This window comes from Thermobia domestica, chromosome 13 (genome assembly GCF_964235325.1).
Source record: "Thermobia domestica chromosome 13, izTheDome1.hap1.1, whole genome shotgun sequence".
Taxonomy (NCBI): domain Eukaryota; kingdom Metazoa; phylum Arthropoda; class Insecta; order Zygentoma; family Lepismatidae; genus Thermobia; species Thermobia domestica.
In genome coordinates, this window is record NC_137466.1 from 138660183 (window position 1) to 138684993 (window position 24811).

The window sequence follows — 24811 nt, forward strand, 5'->3', positions numbered from 1 at the left end:
ACAACAATTTTATATAGTTACGAAATCGAATTATAATTAACGTATTCATTTATGAGGGGTGTATTTACTTGGAGAATAAGTAGAAGTCAATATTAGCAAAAATAAAAGGATTATGCTATAAGGGAAGATAATTTATCGATCAGTTGTATGCATCCCTGAGAAATGGAAATTTTCCACTTATCTCTCACTGTTCAGTTTTAGAAACAGTTCTGCTATTGTAAAGGACTGCTTAATAGCTGCTTCATAGTTAATTCATCCGATGAGGTGAAAGGAAAGTAAGGAAGAAAGACAGGTAATTAATTACTTTTGTATTCTCGTAATTTAAGTTTATTGAAACTACACCAAGGTACCCTCTGCTCTAAATTAATTAGTCACGTGTGATTAACTTAGTCAACTAGTACGTGCTAATCACAGAGTGAATACACTTCTAATAACCATGCGTTAGTCAAATCCTTGATAGGGGGCGCGGTGGCTCAGTGGTAGAGCGTTCACCTCCGGTGCTTGGGGTCCCTGGTTCGATCCCAGCTCGCGCCGTGTAGACCCTGTGGTGGACAAACACCGTGCTCGTGAGTTTTCTCGGGGTTCTCCCGTTTCTTCCCACTTTCTTCATTCCACCATTTAACTCATCTCTCATCGTCACCGTCTCCTTTAGCCTAACCGTAATAAACGTGGAACGTAAAACTAAAAGATTTTTCAAATCCTTGGTATGGCGCAAATCATACGTCAAAACGACTGTGCATAAGGCCCTAAGTTTCCAACTAAGTGAAACTATTCAGGCTCGCCTTGAACTCAATTTTCCTTTGTATTGCAGAATACGAGCAACCAGCGTTTGTATGCTATTCTAAAGCAAAACACAACGAAACCAATCTTTCTTACAACAAAAGTTTCGAAATGTTGTTTCAAAATTCCTGCAGACAACGGCATAGAAAAACTTATTTAAAAAAAAACAACACTTTTTTATTATTTAGGCTAAAGGTCATTAAGTCATCTGGGTTGCTTCCAATAACAGACAGAAGATATATCAGTTGTATTAAAATTTATCAATTTCCTTATTTTCTCATGAAGTTAAAGGGTGCGGCCATTGGTCAGTGACGTACGCATAGAGATACGTTGTATTTAATGTCTTTTTCTTCGAAATATTTACACAAGGGAATATATATTAGTAAACGTGTTGTGTAAAATTTAAGTAGAAGTCCGTGAAACTAGCAACAAGAGATCATAAGGTTGTAGTTACTTTTGAAGTCAAGAATCTGCAGGAGACGCATTGCTTTTGTCTGAAAGAACAAATTTACTGTGGTATGTATGGTAGAAACTAGATGTTTTATAATTTGTATAATAATTGATGGTATGACCACTTTGGTTATTCTTAGTGTTGGGACGTAAGGAGTGGTCCTGAAATCCCACTCCCTCAGAAGCGATATAGTGTGATAGAGAAAGGTCTACTTTGTACAAGATGATTTTGGATGATGGTCCGTGTATCTGCCGACTATATGTATAAACTATATGAGAATCAATTCCCAACATGATTAGCCACGAAACATACGCAAATGTTATTTTATATATCTTAGTTTCTATTTTTAATAGTTTATACATCACAAGCAACTGCAGCGAATATATAACAGGAAAGCATATCGATATCACATGAGAAAAAATTAAACATGCAAAACCATTCGGAGATTAGTTGTAACTTAATAATTCTCTCTATAGAACTGTCATATTATTATCAATATTGTTATTGAAAGCACTGCATTGCACAATTTGAGTTACAAATTGGAACGTCAGTTTTATATGTACTGTGCATGATATATTTAGCATTTCGACCATCATTTGTTCCTCTTTAATTTAATGAAGACGAGGCTTCAATCGGGAATCGAAGAAAGACATCACATATATTATAAACGAGCGTACTATCTATTTTATCATTTTTTAAAAAAAAAATATATACTAGTAGTGTTCATAGCTTATTGATTATTTGTGATCGCGTTTAGATTGAGGACATGAACGGACATCACGTGATGGGAAACTTATGAAAAGGAAAGGTCAGCTCAGTGATTTAACATTAATTTAAAATAAATGTGCATATGTTATTCAAGACAATATTCGTTTCGCATATCTTTGTGTTCTCAAATCTTAATATTCGTGCAAAGTTCAGGGTTATAACTGATGTCAACTAGGACTAGGACGCCTTATCTTTGGAATGAAAGGAAAATTCCACTACACCCCATTAGTTAGTTCAAAAGCATTCTTTACAATATTACGTAAACTATGTTTGTACAAAATTTTGCTTCTGTGTCTTGCTGTTATTCGTTTTTCAACATATATGGCATGCCTTATCTGTGGCTGTGGATGCTAATTCACTTACTTTTGCGAGGGATGCTCAGAGCTCATACAATAATAACACTCACAGTACGTCAAATACTAGAAACCAGTAGGCTAGCTAACCGCTACGTTGGCCCAATGTTGTAATTGGTCGCTTTGCCGAGCATTTGCCAACTAGCAAACCAACTTAGCCCCTAGGAAAGAAATAAACTTGCAATTGGGAATACAATGTGAAAACTGTTGAGTAAATGATGGCACATAGTTCGTTGGTCAATAGACCATTTATATTACGTTGACCAATTTTATCATAATTATCACAATTTGTTTATTTTACCTTTTAATTTTATTACAAATTACAATTTCCGACCATGCGAACCAGTAGCCGCCATTGGGCCTACCAAGCATGCTGTGAAAGTATTGGTGTTTGGGAGACCCAAATGCTCATTGCCTCTTTAATCCTTAATAGATATGCTGATTATACTTTCGTTATGAGTTCTTCTAATGAGTTTTGTTGTTTCTAGTTTGTAAGAGAAGACTTAACCTTTTTATTGGGACAAACTGCATCATGGAACACATACAAATTTTAATAAAGAAGAAGAAGAATTGAATGAAGCTAACTTCCATGTGAAAGCAAGTAGTAAAAGAAATAAACAGATCTATTTCTGAATTCTCACCAAAGAATAGACCTGCATTGAAGCAGGTAGTCGATGGTAACAACACACGAATAGCCTCCAAATTATCCCTTATCTCTGGTTGCTTCTACGTCTTTTCGCCTCCCAAAGAAGTATGGTATCTTTTCGAGCGATGAACATAAAACATTTTTTCTTTCTATTAGCTTAGAACTATAGTTTTCACACCATGTTTGAGATTTATTGCTCATATTTTCTTCTAGGAAGGGAGTAGACCATGTTTCACTGTTAAAAATACTTACTTAAAAATGAGTAAAATTGACTCAAATTTGAGAACATTGTGTTCTCAGAATAGCTCCGAATACATTGTTCTCAAAAGTGAGAATGTGTGGGTGTTCAAAATATAAGAACAATATGTACTCAAATTTGAGTAAATTTTACTCACTTTTGAGTAAAAATTCTCTTAAAAGCGAGATAAAATATTCTTAAATAAAATGAGAAACTGCTATTTCTCAAAAATAACGAGAACATATTTTCTCAAAAATGAGAAAGTTAACCGTAAAATGAGATGAATGTAATCAACATTGAGAAACTCTTTGTTCAAAAACTAGTAATGCTCTCCTCACAATTGAGAACATGTATACTCAAAAGTGAGTAGAAAAGTATTCGAAATGCTCAGATAGCCGCAAAAATGAGAAACACACGTTCTCAAAAATTGAGAATATTTCCTCTCAAATTTAAGAAAAACTCTACTCAAAAATGAGAAGGGTTTTTTTAAAAAAATGAGTAAAAAAGTACTCAAAAATGAGATTTTATTAGTATTCAAAAATGAGAAAAAAGTACTTATTCTGCTGCTTTGCTGGCACAGGGAAAGTTTCCTGGAACTAGAAAGGTAGATTACTCTTACACTGCACTGGGCAATTTATAGTAAGTACGCCTTCTACACATTAATATTGAAGTTAAAACATTTTCCTCTTAAAAGTTGGAAAATAGAAATCAGTTTTTGAAAAAATACGAGTACTTCAAAAATTACTTCTATTTCCCAGCTTTGAAGATGAAAATGTCTAACATCAATATTAATGTGTAGAAGGCGTACTTACTATAATTTTTTTAGTGCAGTGTGAAATTCATCTACCTTTGTAATTTTGGGGAAGTTTCCCTGTGCCAACAAGGCAGCAGAATAAATACTCCCTTTCCTATTTTTGAATACTAATATAATCTAATTGTTAAAGTACTTTTTTACTCAATTTTGAATCTGCAAGGTTACATTTTTATGCTGATACCTGTTGTTTCCATAAATAGCATAGATGAGAATTTTAATTTAATCAACACACAAGCTTCTTGTAACTTAAACTGTTCGTGATGTTGGTTTGCGTAGTTTTAAACAAGTAAGCCTGATATGGTGGACAAATTTTATGTGCACTGGTTTTCTGGATGTATTCTCGTTTCCTCCTACTTTCTTCATTGCATCACTTCATTATCATTGCCTTCTCCTTTAGCCTTGAAACATAATCATGCGACGTTACACACACACACACACACACACACATATATATATATATATATATATATATATATATATATATATATATATATATATATATATATATATTCACACACACATACACACACAAACTTAAATGTATATATATTAGTTTCATTTTGATTAAAGGAAAATATGTTTGTACATTGTATTTTTTATTTGTCAAATAATAAACTAAGTCTATACATGAGCACAATTTTTATAACAACTTAGATAAGTCAATGAGGATACATGAACCCTCTGAATATGCCTACAAAGTACTATGATAGATGTATGCATTCGTTGGAAAATAGTCTGTGATGACTGCCAATGGACAAGATAAACAACAGCTATGTTCGAGATCCTCCCAGAAGTTTTTCATTTGCTATAAATGTGTCTATGCCTTCATCTCCCTGGAAACAAAGAGATTGTGTAATTAATGACAATAGAAATAAAAATAAAATGAAATACTTATAAATCTTATTCGTGTATGGCGATATCTCGAATAATATTAGTGTTGCTACGTTCTAATTTGAATTAGTATCAATTGAAATACGATAATATAGACTCTGGTAAAGACAGTAAAGAGAATTACGCAATATTTCTTCAATTAATATTGAAACCAGAAGTTGTAGTAGATCTACCATTTAGTGTTTTAGCAGAGTGATTAGAGTGGAAATGGAATATATTCTAGGGACGCTTAATCGATTAAAAAATATACAATGTGAGATTACTGTCTATGCTCTATAGTGATCAACGTTAACCGGAAATGGTTTATTTCTAGCACTACAAGTAGGTGGATCACATCCATTAACGAACTCCTCCGAGATAATTATCTAGCTGTTGATTGCAGAAAACAATTTTAAAATTATCTTTTGTTGAAGAGTTATTGAGCGGTGTAACGGACGTACTAAGCCAGAGGTGTTTACCCTTGCGAGGATGGCCCTCTCGAGGGCATCCTCACCCTCAAATTCTCTCTCAACCATAATGACGTGAGGGCGATGACAAGCTTGGACAGCGAGGGCGAGGGCCAACTGTCACTGTCAGGGCTAGGGCGAGGACAAATTCCCAACACGAAGGCGAGAGCGATGGTCAACTCTCTTCGAAGGTGAGGGCGAGGGCCAATTCACTGTGAGAATGAAGGTGAGTGAGGTCGGAGTAAAATGAACACCTATGGTACTAACATTACAATATTATATATATCCCACTTGCGTGATCCTAATAAACATCAAATGAATGACTCGTCTATGGCGATCTTTATAATAATAGTAGGGTTGTCACGTTCTGGAAGGATTAATATCAATTGAAATAAGATTATAAAAATAAGGAAATTGAAAGGTAACCAAAAACATTTCGATCTGTTTCATCTATGCAAGACAAGGAAACAATAAACCTGAAAATTAGTCATTTCTGCTTATGTGTGACGAAAAAAAAAAAGAAAGAAAGAAAGAAACAATGAATCACACCACAAATTCTAAGTTATATAAAATTTCACCGTTATTCGATTTCTACTTTTTTAGCAATTGTTAAACAAATTACTAGAATGCTTTGAGAACAGTAGCGTAACTAAGAATGCATGCCTCCCTCCAACCGCGAAAATATCAAAAGGGCTCTTCCTGTTTCTACGTTCATGGCACACGTACAATTTATACAGTAGTAGAGTTATTTTTCCATCTATTTAATAGTCAGACACTACTTGCTAATATACAAAAATTGCACATTATTATTATTATTATTATTATTATTATTATTATTATTATTATTATTATTATTATTATTATTATTATTATTATTATTATTAAGCAATTCCATGGGACTAAAAAGCTTCTTAAAAGAAATAATTTCTAGGAATTAGGAATTAGATTTCTGGGCTGTCGGCATCTAAGGCCACGTTAGCCCATCCCGTATAAAGGATGACGTCCCTCAACGAGCCCACTGTATGATGAAAGGGAAGGAAGAAAGGATTGGGAAAGGAAGGAAGCAGCCTGGGACCATTATATTAGGTACCTCCATCCCGGCATTTGAATGGTATGAATGAACGAAACCCAAGAAAGACTTCACTCAAGATGGCAGGTCTGAAAAAGCTATTACACTCTTTCGGCCGAGTGTCCCCACCAGGAGTCGAACCTGGGATCGCTCACCTCAAAGGCAAGAGCAGAAATAATTTTTTTCCTAACGTTCACATTACAACTAACATATGAAAACTCGTCAAAACTTGTGGAACTTGCTCACATATTTCTAAACCGGCGTATTTTTTTTTTTTCGGAGAGTAATTCGCTGACTACTTTCTCAATATCAACGTGGTGCCATTCTTCGCTTTCAGTGCTCAGGATTGGCAAAGGGCTCAACCAGTGCCGTAACTTTTGCGGGGGAATGGGGAAACTGCCCCCCCCCAATGAAGCTTCCAGTTGTTTGATAGGATTCATTTGAGTTAAAACTTTGTTGCTTTGTATGATGTGATATGAACAGGAACTTATAAATAAAGCTTGGAATAGGTTTACCACATAACAGAAAAAAAAAATGAAACGAAAATGTGTTCCGAGCCTCATTCAGTAAAATGTGTCCTATTAGAGCCCCAGACAAAATATATATTTAGTAAGACTTTCAACATATTGTCTCATTTAGTTAACTTGTGAAGCACCGTACTATTTTCAAAAGCATTGCAAATAGTTTAAGATGTTTCTGCTGCCCCACTATCTGAACGAAATACATTCCTTTAAGATGTAGCATATATGTAATCTGGATCTTACTTTAGTAAACCATCAACTGGCGCCCCAAGAAGTATCGAACACGTTTAGTAAGGATTTCACTTCGAATGCCATCATTATTCTAGGGGGCCTCAACTTGACATATTTTAGGAGGTCTAATTAATGTTTGGTCTTCCAAGAAAAAGCCCAAGTTACGGGGCTGAGCTCAATTTCATCTTCGACCTTGTTCTACGAATATAAAGTTTGATGGCTTTTAATGTACCGGTACTGAATGATCGCTCAGGATTGGCTTCGTCAGAGGCACAGTGAGATACAGTTGCAAAGAAGTACACAAATCCAGAACACTACTAACATAGGAAGTTATCTACGACTAAATAATTGGCTAATTAATTCCAAGTTAAAATTTCACTAAATTGTTTCTTCACTACTCATCGGAAACTTGTTAGTTGTTGCAACAAAAGGCGATACATTTTCCGAGTAGAATTCACTAAATCTATTATAGCTGGTTCCGTGATTTCTTTTTCCTCTAAGTAGAGTACTCTTGCAGTAATATGAAACCTGCAAAGTGCTTTTGAATGGAGTTGAATTTCAGTTTAGCGTCCCTTTCAGCAGCGAGGCTATGTGAGACGTGGACCTACTGATTAACGTGGAATCCGAACCACATGAGCTCCCGCCGGGAATCGAACCCGGGTCTCCCGCGCCAAGAGCGCGTACGCTAACCGCTTAGCCACGGAGGAACTCTGCAAAGTGCTTTTAACATCCAAACATTATAAAGTTATACTCCGAAACTTAAATACCGGGAGCCTGTTAGTTACGCCACTGCTTGAGAATACAGATTCTTTATTCATAGAAAGGAAACTTAATGACTACATATCAGGGTTGGCTGGTTTAAACCAATGTTTAAAGCAGCTGTTTTTTTTTTTTTTCAAAAAAACCAACTGGTTTAAACCAAATAACGAAAATGTTCGTAAAAGTGTAAGTGTTTGTAAAATCTTGATGAACACACATTTGTGGGTTATCACGTTTCACTCCCGTATATTATTCGTATTATATTCAGACCTAAATTCCCCATTCATTACTCAAAAAGATTATACTACAAAAGCAACTTTTTTTTTATGTAAGTTTATAAATGTTTGTTTTGTGATTATTTTTTTGTAGTTATTATTGTTATGTAATTGCAATCAAAGAAACATTCTAAAAATTGTTTTGTTTACTATTGATAAAATACATCGAAATGCCGTACTTTGTGTGTGTGTGTGGGGGGGAAAGGAGGGTCATACAGACCTTACGAGAGGCATTTAGTGAAATGAGAAGTATCTTCGATATCTATTTATGTATAAATGAGTCTGAGCCAAAGTGGACTCAAATAATTCGTATCTTTGTGATATGCAAATTAAGTCGTTGTATTTCTTTAATTTGGACCAATAAAAGTCGTTGTTAACTAACTTGAATTAAATTAGTTCGTCTGTACTCCGTAGTACTTTGAAATTGTCCATATGTAATTCAGTATAATGGTTTCACTTGTGCACTGTTTATCTTTTTGTCCTTCTGAAATGACTCTTGAGAGCTATATTAAGAAGCATGTAAAGATCAGTACAACGTATTTTTATCAGGATTCCTTCGTGAGTGAGTCGGCAGACGTATCGCATTTGTGGCCAATTAGTCCTGGTTCCGAGTTCAAATGGAGGACAATTTTTCTCGGATGTAACTCGAGAAGCAGTTTTTATTCCGCTTTAAGCTTATGTGACCCCTTCCAGCATAACCCGGCTGTTGCATAATAACATCAAGGCGAAACAAACTTATTTCTGTCCATATATGATATGAATATATAGAGCAAATTATTTAAACCAAATAAAACTGGTTTAAACCAAAAAACCCGTTTTTTTTTGTTTTTTCAATAAAAGCCATGGTTTTTGCCAACCCTGCTACATATACAGATGACGTTAGAACCATCCATTAGTATGCAAATCAAATTATTTATAAAACCATCCTTCTATTTAGATATTTCCAAAACGTATAACCTGGAAAGTAAATGTATTAACTCTGTAAAGATGTGTAATTTTGAGTTCATGTACGTTTATTTAAAAGGTATTACGTGTTTCAAAATACTGACTTATTTTTACTTTTCAAAGTAAAGCATATAAAAGCTACTATTTGCTGCGATTGTATTATAACAATAAAACAATGTTTGTGAATAGACACTATAAAAAGATAATGTAAAGAAAGAAAGAAAAAAAACAAATGGGTGCTTTGCCAGAAGTAGGGTTGTGTTGATGACAAATAAGACTCTTGTGTACATATTTATACATGCAACCTGAAATATGATAAATATACACGAAAACTTGATCTTACTCACCAAGAACTTTCTCTAGCGAAACCTTAAAGAAAATTATCACTGCCAAACAGATGACATTGAAAACAGACTCTGTCGCGCCGAACAAATTTTTAAATTCGGCATCCATCTGAAATATAAAGATTTAATTGTCATACAAATATATTCTATTAAATAATATATTTTACCTTTTTCTAGTCATGAAGTTCCAAAGTAGTTCATTGTCATAATGTTTTACTGCAATGTTAGAAATGCGCATACATGAATAATGTGAAGTAGCAATTAGACTCTTGTTAACGAACATCACTACTTAAATTGTTTTTTGTTATTCAGAAATAAACCAATACAATTGCAATAGTTTGTGTGTGCTGCAAGTAGCATAATTTGCACCCATTGTTAGCTAGTGGGGTGCACGGTGGCTCAGTGGGGAGCGCTTACCTCAGGTGCATGGTTTCCTTGGTACGATTTTCACCCAAGCAAGCTTGTGATAAACAACATTGTGTTCGTGGATTTTGTCGAGGTACTCCCGTTTCCTCCCACTTTCTCATTCTTCCATCATCATTCACTCGCTTTAATCATCGTCTCCCTTACCCTAAAGGCATAGTCATGGGATGTTAAACTGAAAGATTTCACTATATTTCATTTTGTTGGCTGTGTGTATACTTTTGCAAAAAAAAAAAAAAAAGGAAAAAGTAAATGAATAAAACAAATGTGGTTGGTAGCAGAAGCGTCATTTCAGATTTTGCTTGTGGGAGGGCAAGACCTCTTGATATAAGAAAATTTTGCGTTTTTCACTGACTACTATTCTACTCAAAAAATCTATATAAATCTCAATCTCAGGGGGTGCAATTACCCCTCCCTGCCCCCTAAATGACGCCACTGGTGGTAGTTCCCTTAATATAGCTAAATTAAAATTATTACATAACTTCTGTCATAAGTATTGGACACTCAACAAACAACGGAAAATTTGATAAAGTGAAAAGTTTGTGTCACTCGAGGGAAATTTTCTTAAAGAAACCTACGAACAGTGCCACCAGGTTCGTCCTGCACTGACTCGGTTAGATAGCATTCATGCTTTTATTGCCACCTAGCACAAGTTTGTTCGTGTTTATGCCATACGTCCACACTGTATTTACATCGAGCCCTTCTGAAGTTAATCTGTATGTAGTACTGGAGCTTGTTATTTAGTGCTGCTAAAAAAAAAAAAAAAAAAAAAACTTTAACCCAACCTGAGAATGTAAGAAATGTGTCAAAACTGATAAAACAGTCTGCTCGAGTAATGCCTGTGTTTTTTTTTTTTTTTTTTTTTTTTTACATTGTAGCTTTTATGCAACAGATACGGAATCCGTATTTATATGGCAATCGTAAAGGAATTGCAATTTTTCAACTAATACTTCTGGTGGTCCCTTGAAACTTTATCTGTGCAAGTGAGCAGGCCGGTAGCCAGCCCAAAAATGTAGGGGGGGGGGATCCAACCATATTATAGTTCATTTGCAAGCCTACCGTGAACATTTTAGGCAGGCAGTAAAAATTTAGGAGCCCGACCCCCTAGACCCCCCGCGTGGATACGGGCCTGCAAGTGAGGGCAAGGTTCTAGATTACTGGTCCCCCTTCCCATTGAGCAATAATAAAGACAGAAAACAACGTGCCCTGCGAGGCTCTAAACCGCCTTTACTCGCTAACGCTCGCTCGGCAATACTGTGTAGATTAAATGTATAAACTTTAGTAGAGAAAGAAACCAACCCAGCTACTAACCTACATGGGGGACCAGTAATCTAGAACCTTCCCGCAAGGGAGTTTTTTCATGTCACCCGCCACAAATCTTTTAGGGGACAATAAGAAGGAAATTATTAAAAGAATTGTATTTTAACAACAGTTATTTAGAGTGCAGCGCCAAAAGTAAACCTGCACGCCCCAATTCACCACAAAAAAAAAAGAAAAAAAAAAGAAGTAAACCATTTACTGAATATATTGGAAAGTCGCATATCATTAACACAACAACTTTGTCTAAGATATAGAATGCCCAGAAGCATAGAGTGAGGCTTCCGGGCATTCTATCTGGGAACCAGTACCTAGAAGCATTACTCATGATTTTCGAAGGAAAATAATGGATTGTCGTGATTAACCGTCAATCGATTACAATGATCGCACACAAGCAATGTTGCATTCACACTTAAAACTTCATGTTGCTAGCAGTACTTACCTGCGAAATCCTCTATGATTTGTAAACAAACAAGTCGTCCATGTTAACTTTCTCTTTATCCATCCGCTAAGTAGTTCCTCCATCAGCCAGAATGAGAACATATAGTTCAGGATTATAAAGGACTTTTGTGCTCTTATGTTAGCTTGTTCGTACTTGTTTTCCATAATCTTGCATTTGCAAATTGTCTTTTATATCTCACGATATTCCATGATATATCTATATCATAAAACAATATTTTTTAAGACTACATTATTACTCGTTTTTGAGAACCAGTCTCTGACTCAAATATGCAACTAAATTTCCTCATTCTCATTTTTTGAGTTATTTTCTCCTCAAAATTGAGACTAATTTACTCAATTTTTTTTTGAGTAGTAAAATGTATTCATTTTTGAATAAATCATTTTTAACAGTGTTCTTTTACCTTTATGCATTGAGCATCGTACCACAGTAAAAAATATATAATAATCATGAAATATTTACAGTATATGTGTAATCAATAAATTTATCTTGTATATTTTTAGGGTTACACTTTAGCCCACAGTCCGAATATTTATAATCTAGTCTACTACTTTTACCAAAATCCACTTAAACACTCCATCTTGATATTACCTTTTATTATAATACGTAATGAAGTAAACATTTACACCTTTTAACCCTTTATTTACGACATTATGAACCAATGAAGCTAGACATGATCTCCTTAGTGCTTTTTGCTTGAATTGGAGTAAAATAAAATATTTTTGCGCAACAATTGAAAAAAAGCATATCCTGAATTTTTGGCGGTCCCTTTGACTCAAAAGTACCGTCAGATCAGAAATGTCATTTTTCACAAAATGCACAGTATACAAGAAAATGTTTTAACTCTTTGTTTTGTGATTTTTTAAAATAAAATATGACATTGTAAGCGAACAACTGACCTTTATTACCACTCAGAAATAAATGTAGACATTTACTATAGATATACCACATTGAGTTGACACCTAGTCTTCTGTTCTGAGCGCTGCTGTCGACTGAAGGAATTCAACTCCCTTTCGCTAATTCTCTCCCGTTTAGCAACAGCTGAACACTTATTGGCTCAACGCGTGGGTGTGTCGAGGGTGAGCTTTAGTTCGCATTTTTGCCACGGCTCAAGACATTTTGGCAACACTATAACCACAGTTGAATACAAGGTAGCCTAAGTACCAACAGGAATAACGTCAAAATTAGTATACACATTAATACTAATTTCGATCTATTTCTATTGAGCCTAGACTATTTTGGCACGATTGGAACGCATAAATCTATATCACTGCACCAATAGTCTTTGATTTTCGGAAGTCTGTGGTATCCAAAGAGAAACTGTAAACCAAGAAACCCATAAATCTCTTCCACACTTATTGGCTGTATCTTCCTTTGTTTTTGCACGGAATACAAATTGGATTGGCAGACGATGTTATTAATGATATTACTTTCAAAAAATGTCAGGAAATAATCAGTAGCGGTATCCAATGAATAGAATATTTCTGTAATGGGACCTTTCTTTAGTGTGAAAATCGGGATAGTTGTGCTTGCATCCTTCTTCCGCCATTTTCTTGCGATTGGAATATTCGATGGAAGCGAACTTTCTTCATTTTGAACAGCAACTTCTGGTTCCATATCTTCGGGTAATGGCGATTCTCTGGAACAAGAACTTGCCTGTTGACCAGAACTCGGATTTTCATTATTTTCGTCCCTTGAACCCTCAGGCGTTACAACATTGTCGTCCATCTCTTCCAAGCAAAAAAGGATTTCGTCTGAGGAGAGGAAGCGTCTATGTTCACCCATCTAAAAAAATGTTAGTATCGTAGAATTACATAAATATCGTACAAATAAGTTAATTTTAGAGCCCTATTTACTCAAATGTGCCTAGCCTGTAGTTCAGTCGGAAAGGTGGCCGACTGCCAATCCATCGACCCCGGTTCAATTTCCGGTGGGTGTAGTAGAGGAACCTTTCAACTCAGGCCTTAAGTCCCAGAGTAGTGCTCTCAAACGGGTCGGGTCAGGTCAGAGCAGCTCGAGTCACTTGTTGGGTCAAGTTAGAGCTACTCGGGTCCCAGGTCGGGTTGGGTTGAACCTTGACCCGAACTGTTGAGGGCACTATCCAAGAGGTTCACTCATCCTCTGAAAATGAGTGCCGACGAAAACCAGAATCTAACCAGTGGAGAAGGTTACTCAAAGCGGCTGGGAATAGCGGCACACTGACTATGTGCACCCCGCAGACAAGCCGCTTAGCTGGCCCTGGTCCTAACAGACTGTTGCGCCGTATGTTCATTTTATTTACACTAATGTTACTGAGGAATTTAGTAGAAACTTACAAATTTACTAGCACAACCGGAAGTGTGATTGCTCATCAGATTGAATCCCAAACTCTCCCCATGGGTACCTTGCTGGTCCCACCAATGAAACATCTGAATGTATTAGTGGGTGCATTATTGGCGCGACCAGCATGGGAAGATTGATCATCAGATGCTTTCCCGAACATTCCCTATTTACTTTGACTTGATTACGGTATCCATTTTTCAGATTATTTCCAAATATACATTATGTTATATAAAAAAATTCATGGTGACGAATGCCCCCTAAACCCCTGTCCACATACGCCACTGCTTGCATCTGAGTCAGATAAATCTATGCTTCATTTGTTCAAAGAAGTTGCAAACACATTTCACATTACATGGAGAAGTTTACTCAATTCTCCCATAAAAATAACAAAAACAAGTAAAATGAGCCAATGATCTATCTTTCCAGCCCGGACGGTACTTCAAAGGCAAGAAACAACAATTGGCTTTCTCGCACACAACAATCAAAAGATTCCGAAACTAAACAATGAATACATGAATACCGAGTACGTTGAAAAAAAATAAAAATATCTGAGCACCTATCTGTTTTAGTTAACTCTCCAGGACCTTTCAAATCCTTAGTAGCGAAAACTTCGTGGCACCCTTTCTGAATTGCTGAAACAAAATGGCTTTGGTGGGAAAAATATTTCTTCTACATCGTGCAGCCAGCTGTTGGTCGTTTTGCAAAACAGAGTGAAGCGTTACCAAGAATTACCGTTCGAACACAACGTACGAATGATTTTCTATAACGTTTTCTTTCTGCATGTACTTAAAAGTACCGTCAGTAAATAAAGGGTTAAATAACATACATGTTGATTCTACAAGATGGATCCTCTGTTATATATTTTATGTTTTTCGTTTCTACGACGATCAATAACACATATCGTCAGACTACCATGTTAACATAACAGCGTAATAATATCAGAAAGAAATTAATGCTATTTCCTTTTATATCTTCTTCTTCTTTTTTTAACTAACGTGTATATTTCAATAGCACATATTGCCGGTAAATACAAAAGATAATGTTTAAGATTACATGAAAAATACGCAATATCGTTATATATATATATATATATATATATATATATATATATATATATATATATATATATATATATATAGAGAGAGAGAGAGAGAGAGAGAGAGTATCTTTTGGTAACAGAGACATACTTTATAGCATATGTTATTAATTGTTGGTTCCAAACGTAAAACACGAATATATGCTATATCTATCAAAATCTTTATAAGTATAGGCTGAATTTCATGTTCGAATCTTGAACACTTTATCAGTTATAACGGATTAAAGATGGGACCGGTAACCTAGTAGGATTAAATTTTTAACCCAGATGCCATAGTTAATCCTAAGTGGAGTCAGTGCTTCATCTCCATCGAGGAAAAACTCTGGACATAATCCTGCACATTGATAATAGGACACATCTTCCACTGAAATCCAGAGTTTAGAAAGATTTTGAAGAACTCTTGGCTAGTAGTACTGGTAGAACTTATAATAAACACTTCAAATTGCTCTTTGCACTGTCATAGACATTTCTGTAGTGCTGTCAGATCTTCTCTGGAGGGAGGGAGAATTTCAGTACCTGGGAAGTGGGAGTAGTACTGCGAAAATACTGGTAATCCATGTTTAGCATGATCGGAGATACTTTCTAGGGAATATTTGAAGCTCTGGTTGCTAGCCTCTGAAATTGTCACTGAGCATAAGGTCTTGGGTAGAATGCAAGAGCTTTAGACAATTTACCTTTCAGATGAAACTTACTTCGGAACAGGAATGCAACTTGCGGATTTGTGCTACAATTTGGGTCTAGTTCATATCTCATTACATTGTATTAACTCGACATTGTCTGCTCCTGAGAAAACCTTTGATCTGAAAGCAAGGTGCGAAAGGTTACAATTGCTCATGCGTGGGTCAATAACTAATGACCAATATATTTATTGGTAACGAACGACATATGCCTTTTTATCGCCATGATATATATATATGATCAAGGGAGGGACTAAACCATAATTTGCCGTTTTATCCAGTGTAAAGCAGAATTGAAGTCCATTTTATCCAGTATAAACCTGAGCGTCAAGGGTTAAGGGGCTCAGCCAAAAAGCCCCGTAGCCCCCCTTGGATCCACCCTTGTATATATATATATATATATATATATATATATATATATATATATATATATATATATATATATATATATATATATATATTTACTTTCTCAAAAAGTGCAATGATTATTTACCCTCAAGCTTGTATTTTGTTGATCTGAAGATGATTTATCGATTCACACATATGTGATTTGCACATATTATAATTAATGAAATTTAAAGTTTATGAGTTAGTTATAATTTAAAACCACCCCTTTTTACCGTGCTGTACACTGTTATGCTGCCGGTGACATAATAAGAAACTTGGTGAAAGTGTACTTCAATATAAGTTTCATGTTAATAGATGGCGTGGGCAGCGGTGCTAGAACCAATTGTTAAAATATTTCCAGTCCACAGGACCGTATGTTATACCCCGATATAACAGTAAATTTTCCAAGTTATACAATGGAACAGTAAATTTTAGTTTAACCCTTTAATTGGTAAGCATTGATAGCATTAACATTAATATATTTAGTTTGCTTTTATGGTTGAATCATATCTTCCTGATCATAATTTCGTAAATTTTAAAGTATTTTTGTACTTTTGTTACAAAATACAGGATGTTTATTTCAAAGCAACATTGCCATAAAGTAGGTCTTATGTGTAGCTACTGAGCAGGATTACCCTATTATGGTAAAATATCACAAGAATACTCTCAGCAATTAGCAACAGTTTCGTTGAAATATTTTCCTACAGAGCAAGAAACCACAAATAAGAAAATAAAAAAGGACTTTCGCGGAACGTAGGAGATAATGCTTCTACAATACTAAATTTGACTGTCCCTTGCTGACGAAGATTAGAAGTATCTAAAGATGCGACCCGCAAATCATGTATATGAATATTGTGTGAAAGCAATAATGCCAATTAAATGATCACTGAAGTTATAATTCGTCCGAATAACGCAATAGAATGCGATGTTGCTTGAGAGCGACAGTGTCAAATAAAAGGGTTAACTATCTTTGTTTTTAGACATTCTTACAGCTACAGGGTTCTAACACATGATTTTTAGAACAAGTTATAGGCATTTATTTTTTAATCTCAAATGCTCTGATATCAAGAATGAGAACTGGGATCACATGAATGTAATGGTGAGGGTTATTTATATTTGAAACACACACCCACACACACATATATATATAGAGAGAGAGCGGTAAGCGGGTCGTGGCCACAAGTGAAACACACTAAAACATCCTTTGGTAGCAGGGTTACCAACTACAGAGTATGTTCCAATAGTCTGCGTCTCAAGTAAAATACCATTAACGCATTTTTATTTGATCGAATGTCTTGTGAAATGTACGAGAATTTTGAAATATTATTCAGTACATTACTAATTTAATAATGTTGTGTGATTTTTTTAATAATGTCTTTAGAGGGAGGTATTAGTATGGCAGTTGTACCTGGCGAACTGATTGAATGTACTGGAATTTCGAATGTTTCCACGAAAACTAAGACAATGAGTTGTCAGGCGTTTCTAGTTCACCGAAATCTGCGGGTACATGCATTGACCTCACCATCTGAACATATCTTTTAACCTCTGCTTCTTGTCTTAACTACCCCAGATATTTCCTTTGTTTCCAGCAAAGAAACAGAAGGAAAAACAAAATCAGTCGGCATTCTCATTCGCTGCAATGTTCAAAATCATAGTAAAATCTGAGAAGTTTACAAAATGATGCACTGCAATATAACATTACACTTACGTTGGACAGGAGCATTTTTCGAATGCTGTTTATTACAAGAAATTTATTTCAATTTATTATGGGAACATACAACTAGTGACGTAGTAAATTCTTACGATGCCCTCGGCGAGAAATGTTTGCGGATCCCTGGGCAAGAAAAGTATGTAACACCTTCTTTTTTCAAACAGCTAATACCAATAATACATTTTCGAAATCAGTTAAAATCAGCGCCGTTATTAGTGCTAAAGAAATGAGGATTTGTTTGTTTTCATTTTTGCAATGTTAAAGTAAGTTCACTGCTTGTTGCTTATGTTAGTGGCCTAATATTACAAGAATAGATGTTAAGTTTGTTTCAAACCCCATTATATAATGTTTCATGCAAATAAATTCGAATTCATACTTTCTGTATTTACATTATTAATTATTGAATCGATGGGTCTTTATAAAAGTTAGTGTCAAATTGTGTTTAGGCTTGTTGGTCTTTGTGAGGATGCTGAAAGCGCGAGGCACTGCGTCATCACTCACCGCTTGCGACGCCACTGACAGAACAAATGCATCATAACTATTAAATAATAATAATAATAAATTATTTTCAAATGGTCATGCTGTCCTGTTTAATATTAGAAGCAAGCACAAGTTTTTTTTATTATTTCTGAAATAATTATTCTTGATGTTGTTCGTGTGCCGATCGTTTAAGAAAGATAAGATACCGAGTACTAACAACATGTATTACCTGCTATCGATACTGCACTGCCTCTCCTTCTCGATTACTTTTTGGTTTTGTTTCAAGCACGTTTAGTTTTCTAACGCTTTAATCCGTTGATAACTTTGTAAAAATACCGTCTTCTACCATGTAAACAAGCGATACTAGCGGCCTCAGGAAAAGGGAACCAGAGCTTGGTGGCACTTTACCGTTACCAACAATTGTCAACCCATTGCTCGATTAACGCCTTTCCAAAACTTTTTTCTTAACAAGCACCTATGTAGGATAATTCGTTTGCAAAATATTCGCAGTGCTACCTAATTTTGTGAGACCACCTTGTATTAGGATGCTGTGTGATCTCTACTTGTCATTTGTGGTATCCAGTAAATATTTGCTTTTGTCTATCTTGTGTGGTTTGTTTCCTAAGAAAGTTATATCTACCTACCTACCTGTCCATCTATTCTCTCTCTCTCTCTCTCTCTCTCTCTAGAATAGCACCACTGGGTATGGGTATCATTCAGTATATTTTTTTTAAGTTTAGAAAAAAATCCCTTTTCTCGATTTTTCGAAAACTACGCATGAGAATTTACAATCATCCATATCATTTTGTTGAGGTTAATGAGATCTGTCGATTGATATATGTCTCATCTTAAGAGCTTGTCTTTGTTATGCGCTAAGAATGTAGAATTTGTTTGTTTATTTGGAAGATTATGCAAATTTCTCCGAACTATATATGTGTGTGTGCACTTGGTTCGATTGATTAGTCGATTTTAAATTTCGCGTCCATATTGAGCTCTGATGCCAAATAAAATGTACACCTACAGCGTAACGTGGAATTCCAACCTCATGAGCAGCGACACGGCTAGGCGAGTTGTCGCTCGGGGCAAGTACTCACCTTAGCGCCCCCCTCCCAAATAATCTGAGAATAGCATGCTTGACATATTCTTATAGTTTTATCATAATAACTATAAGAATATACCTTGTTCTTGGAATTATATCGGGATGTGCATATGTGTAGAATGAATTAACAGTTTGTTGCTTTAGAATAGACTATTTAAGTATGACAAACAGTTAAGTTGTTGTTTCAAGTATTATACTCGGACATTTTGCAAATCTATTAAATCAATGTAAGTTAAATGAAAGCACAAAAAGCTGGAACTAAAATTTAACTTTGTGGGCTCTTATGGCTGCAAAGGTTTTCACAACGTCCTTAAAAGATAACTTTGAAGCTAATTTATGCTCTATGCATATGACCCTAAGGTTGGTGAGTCGTTGTTGTCCTGTTAAGTTTCTGAGGTAATTTTTTTAATGATCTTTATTTTGCTAAAACTCCCTCGCCTTACAGTGAAAATAAATATTTGCGCAGTTTTGCGCTCCCGCAATCCAGCGTCCGGGGCACAAGCCCCATTTGTCCCTCCTTAGTTACGTCAGTGCTCGTGAGCTCCTACCAGGAAGCAAATCGGAGTCTCCTACGCCAAAGTTGTATATGGTAACTTTATAACGCCTAGTTGTAGCTCGGGGCTATTCAATGTATTTGAAAAAAATGAAATGAAATTTTGAGTTTTACGTCCCACGGTTATGCCGGTTAGGCTAAAGGAGACGGTGATAATGAGTAATGAATGAAATGGTGAAATGAAGAAAGTGGGAGGAAACGGGAGAACCCCGAGAAAACCCACGCACACGGTGTTTGTCCACCACAAAGTTCACTTGGCGGGAGCAGGGTTTGAACCCGAGACCCCTAGCACCAGAGGTGAACGCTCTACCACTGAGCCACCGCGGCCCCTCAATGTATTTGAAATTGATTATACTTTTCCATGAGTAAGTAATGTCACTCACCATTATTGAGTAAGTATTGTCTAAGTACAACATATATATATACAGTGAAACCTGTGTTCAGCGGAATCGAGCGGGACTCACCAAAATTTCCGTTAAAGCCAGGTTTCCGCTTAATAGAGGTAGACCTTTCCTTTTAAAAAATACATCCTTATAGGGGACAAAACATGCAAAATATATTGCAGTATGTACCGTGTTCAATTACAGTACTTTTGTTCTACGAGATAATACACAGAAGAAATAAAATAAAATAAATACAAAATATGATATGCACACGTTTTCTTTATTTTTTCCCCAGTAGTCAAGCAGGGTTTTCTGTATATATTACTGCTTAACTGCTCGACTTTCCGCACATCCTTGAACCTGAGAAACTATACTAAATAAATGAAAATCATTTTTTCGTAAGGCAAATTGTTGCAGTTCCTTTAAACTTCTGACGTTCGGAGAGCATCTTGATACGTCTTTATTCTATACTGTTCTTCGAACTGTATTCCACCACCTCGTCTTCTCATTTCCGACTTTCCGTATGATTCTTGATTAAGTTGCGGAGATAAAGGACAGATTGTGCAGGGGTGAATATGAATAGTGGTTGGGGAAGGTCAACACTGTCCAGAAAGACTTAAGAGAACGAACACTTTATTGCAGACAGTGTAATGTATATGTTTACCCTCTCACAGAATGTCTAAACATTTTCTGAAAGCTGTAGTCCTGAACTCTGAATTTTCCGTTAAAGGTTTATTTTGCTTTCCGTTGTCCGCATAACACAGTTTCCGCTTAATGAAGGGACTTTTACATGTTTTGTAATCCAAAATTCAAGAGACCGTGAAATATTTCCGTTTAAGACAGTTTTCAGTTTAATAAAGGGTCCGTTAAAGACAGGTTTCACTGTATATACCTTAGATATGAACACTAAGATGCAAATATTTAAGAGAGTTATCATTTAGATGTACTTATGTAGCCAGTATTATCCAGATAAATGTCTAACTTTAGAAAAGGTCGCTATGTGTCAGACGTGTTTAGATTTGCAAATATGCATATACATATCCAATTTTGTAAACTTATCGCTCAATTATAAACTTATGTAACTTAAATTTATATATAAACACAAGAAAGATAACATATCATTAGAATATCTTTTTTATTTGCATTTTTGAAAAATGAATACGAAACTTTCTTAAAGCAGGTTATTGGGAACAAAAATGGCAATAATTTATGTTGCAAATCTTGGATAGTTCAATGGACCACATGCTGGTGGTTTTACGCAGATGGCTAGTAGCCAGGACTGGATTTATCGGTAAGTGCAGTGCACCTGGGCCAAGGGGCACACCTTGCACGAAAATTTAATAAGTGAGACTATATGAGACGTGGACCTACAGGTTAACATAGGATCCGAACCACACGAGCTCCACCACGAGTCAAACCCGGGTCTCCTACGCCAAAAAAAAATGCATAAATTAAATAGTAACAGTAATAATGAGAACAAACGTTCTCTACGTAATAATTCATCTAATGAGTCTATTAGCTTCATTTAGGAGTTGAAGTTGACTGGAATTTTAACATTCTACGTACTTCCAATAGTAAGAGAGCGGAGGAGAGTGTAACGCTGTTGTGTTAGAGCGTTCCAAACACCCTTCGCCAACGACCGCTCTCCTGCTGATGTGAGCTTCACAACACCGTATCACCATACCATAATACATTAAAACTTATGCAAAAACTTGAAACAAATGTATGCAAAAAAAAAATAACTTTATTTAATAAAAACCTATTGTATTACAATTTTGTTCGTTGGGTGAGGTGTGGCGGCAAACCCCTTTTGACTTAGGAACAACAAAAAATAAATAAATAAATAAATAAATAAAATACAAAATAAAAAAAATAAATCTGGCACTGTCAATAACTTGACAATATTTGAATGCATGTAAAATGTAAGAATATTTTCTCCCTACGTAACAATTGTTAGAGTTTATACGTTTACATGTAAACATTTATACTGACAAGTGACGACGCTAACTTTAATTTCTAGTGGAGTAAGCGGAGGGATAGATTTTTTGGAGGAAGTAACTATTTGTTGTGTACTGAAAAGCTCAGTCTCATGTTACTTGATCTGTATTACAATGTGTTTGGGAGAGCAGTTGAGAAGAAAAGCATAGCCAACGGGGAGGGGGGCTGCTATCTATACTGAAAACCTAGCAGCAGTGACATACACAAATAAAGGTTTCAGGATTTAACCCCTTATTCAGCAAAATATGGAAAAATTAATACGTCCCGTCCTTGTTATTTCTAACCTTCTACACCAAAGAACGCCACATAGTATTCTAATGTATGTAGCTCCTATTTGTTATGTTGGATAGAAAAAACGAGGAAGTAGAAATGAGAAACGAAGGTAAAAGAGAGAATAAGGGAAAAACGAAATGCAAGGAGACGAGGAAAAAGGCGAAAGGTATGAAAGAGAAGAGGAACGAAGAAATTCAAAGAAAGGGACTAAAACCAACTAAGAAAAGATTACCTTTACTATATCTTTAAGCCCAAAAAGTATGGAAATACTGAAATAGGGTAAAAGATGAAAATGGGATAAAGATAATAAGTAGAAGGAAAGGAAAGCAAAATAGGCGTGACTTGGAAAAATGAGAGAGAAGGAAAGAGATACATGTTCATTTTTTTTTTTCTTGATAAGTGGAAAACTATGAAGAAAATACTTGAACTTTTGTTTCCTCAACGAAAATTTTAGAAATGACTAAAAAAAATGGATCAAAAGATTGCGATCTTGGCCAATAATTAGTTTTTAGATCAGGGGCCATACAATTTTTGAATGGCCCCTATATCGAGTTTTCGTATATTTTACGGAGTAAGCACACTGAGTTCAATGATAGTTTGGGTTTGGCTACACTATATGTAGTTCTCCAGTTGTAAGGCATACAAGAAAGAAAATTTGATTGAAAAAATATTGGGTCTTTGTATGCAACAATAATAAAGTAATTACCATTTTGTTATATTTTAAACTCTGGTCAGTTGTAAGTTCCGATGCTTTATTTAATTTTCTAATCCAATCTTTGATAATAGAGATCGCAAGAAAATTATAAGAAAATTCAAGGAAGCTTTAGTTATATGCAAAATAATAAGAAGGTATACTTTTCTAGACCAACTACTGTGGACTTTTGTTCCTATACTATAGTTTAGACATGCCCATATATTTAGATTTTTCTGGTTTAGTCCTTTTGTTTACTATTTATTACGAGATTGGCTATCATTCTCGTAAAACGTGACTTTGATTATATTAATTGCATTTTATCATGCAGAAAATTCCACTATTCTCCGAATTTCAATCCATTTTCACTTTCACGCCAAGGGCATCACCCTAGGGAAAAATAATAAATCTAGATGATTGTGAGGAGTAAAAAATGTGAAAACGGTACATACACCGTAGAGAAATCAAGAAGAGTTAATGTGAAGTTCATAGGTTAACTGTTCTCAGCCATGGCGCCAACGATGATTAACGTAGACGAAAATTGTCAAATGATAATATGAAAATGATAAGCACATATTTACGTGTATGTTTATAAACGACTCGAGCTGTGGCCACAAGTGTCAAAGGTAAACATTAAACTTACACAAACAAAGTTAAAGTTCATGTTATTGATAGTAGACTTACTTTGATTTGTACTTACTTGGTAAGTTATTTGTGACAGCATATAAATAGATGGAGGAAGTGCAATATTTTTTTTAATTATTATTATTATTTTAGCAACTGCTTGCAATCAAGACTAGAGGAGAAAAGTACTCTTCCGGAACGACAAAATGAAGAAACCGGAGTCATCTCAAAAAACAGAAGAAACTTCGTCAACAAATTACGATGTGGAATCGCAACAAAGTCTAGTTCAGCAGGACGTGGATCTGAAGTATAAAGTTGATGATGTTCCTCCATGGTACTTGTCTTTGCTGCTTGGATTACAGGTAACTTAAATTGCATGCTATGAACAATATCTATCCGCATAGAAGTGTCCAATCTACTGTACATAGGCAGAAATGCTCTTCAATGTGAATATGACTGTGAAAACAATATTGTTTTAAATTATTTTTTCTTTCTTTCTTGAGAAGGATGACTGGATACAAGTATTCCGAGATGCCAATCCGTGATAAACAAAATACAATTTTGTAGGATTTTGTGGCATTAAAAAATGAAATGAAATTTTTAAGTTTTGCGTCCTACGATTATGCCGGCTGGGCTAAAGGAGAAGATAACGATGAGAATGAATGAAATGGTGTAATAAAGAAAGTGGGAGGAAACGGGATAACCTCGAGAAAATCCATGCACACGGTGTTTGTCCATCACAAAGCTTGCTTGGAGCAATCTGGAATGGAACCAAGGACCCCATGC

The 24811-nt window shown here is 35.4% G+C and overlaps 1 protein-coding gene and 1 long non-coding RNA gene across 2 annotated transcripts in view; one reads left to right on the forward strand and one right to left on the reverse strand.

The window, feature by feature from the left end:
* Positions 1-1085: 1085 nt before the first annotated feature.
* Positions 1086-24811, forward strand: part of LOC145668574 (solute carrier family 23 member 2-like) — a 57071-nt gene continuing 33345 nt past the window's right edge. Inside the window, exons 1-2 of the mRNA XM_081736575.1 lie at positions 1086-1296; positions 24179-24387. Coding sequence (XP_081592701.1) covers positions 24232-24387 — 156 coding nt within the window. The 5' untranslated portion in view covers positions 1086-1296; positions 24179-24231. The remainder of the gene's footprint in view (positions 1297-24178; positions 24388-24811) is intronic.
* Positions 4789-12025, reverse strand: LOC145669301 (uncharacterized). Its single transcript, XR_014128186.1, has 3 exons — positions 11714-12025; positions 9535-9640; positions 4789-4883 (listed from the first exon to the last, which is right to left on the reverse strand). It is a non-coding gene; the product is annotated as an uncharacterized LOC145669301 (long non-coding RNA).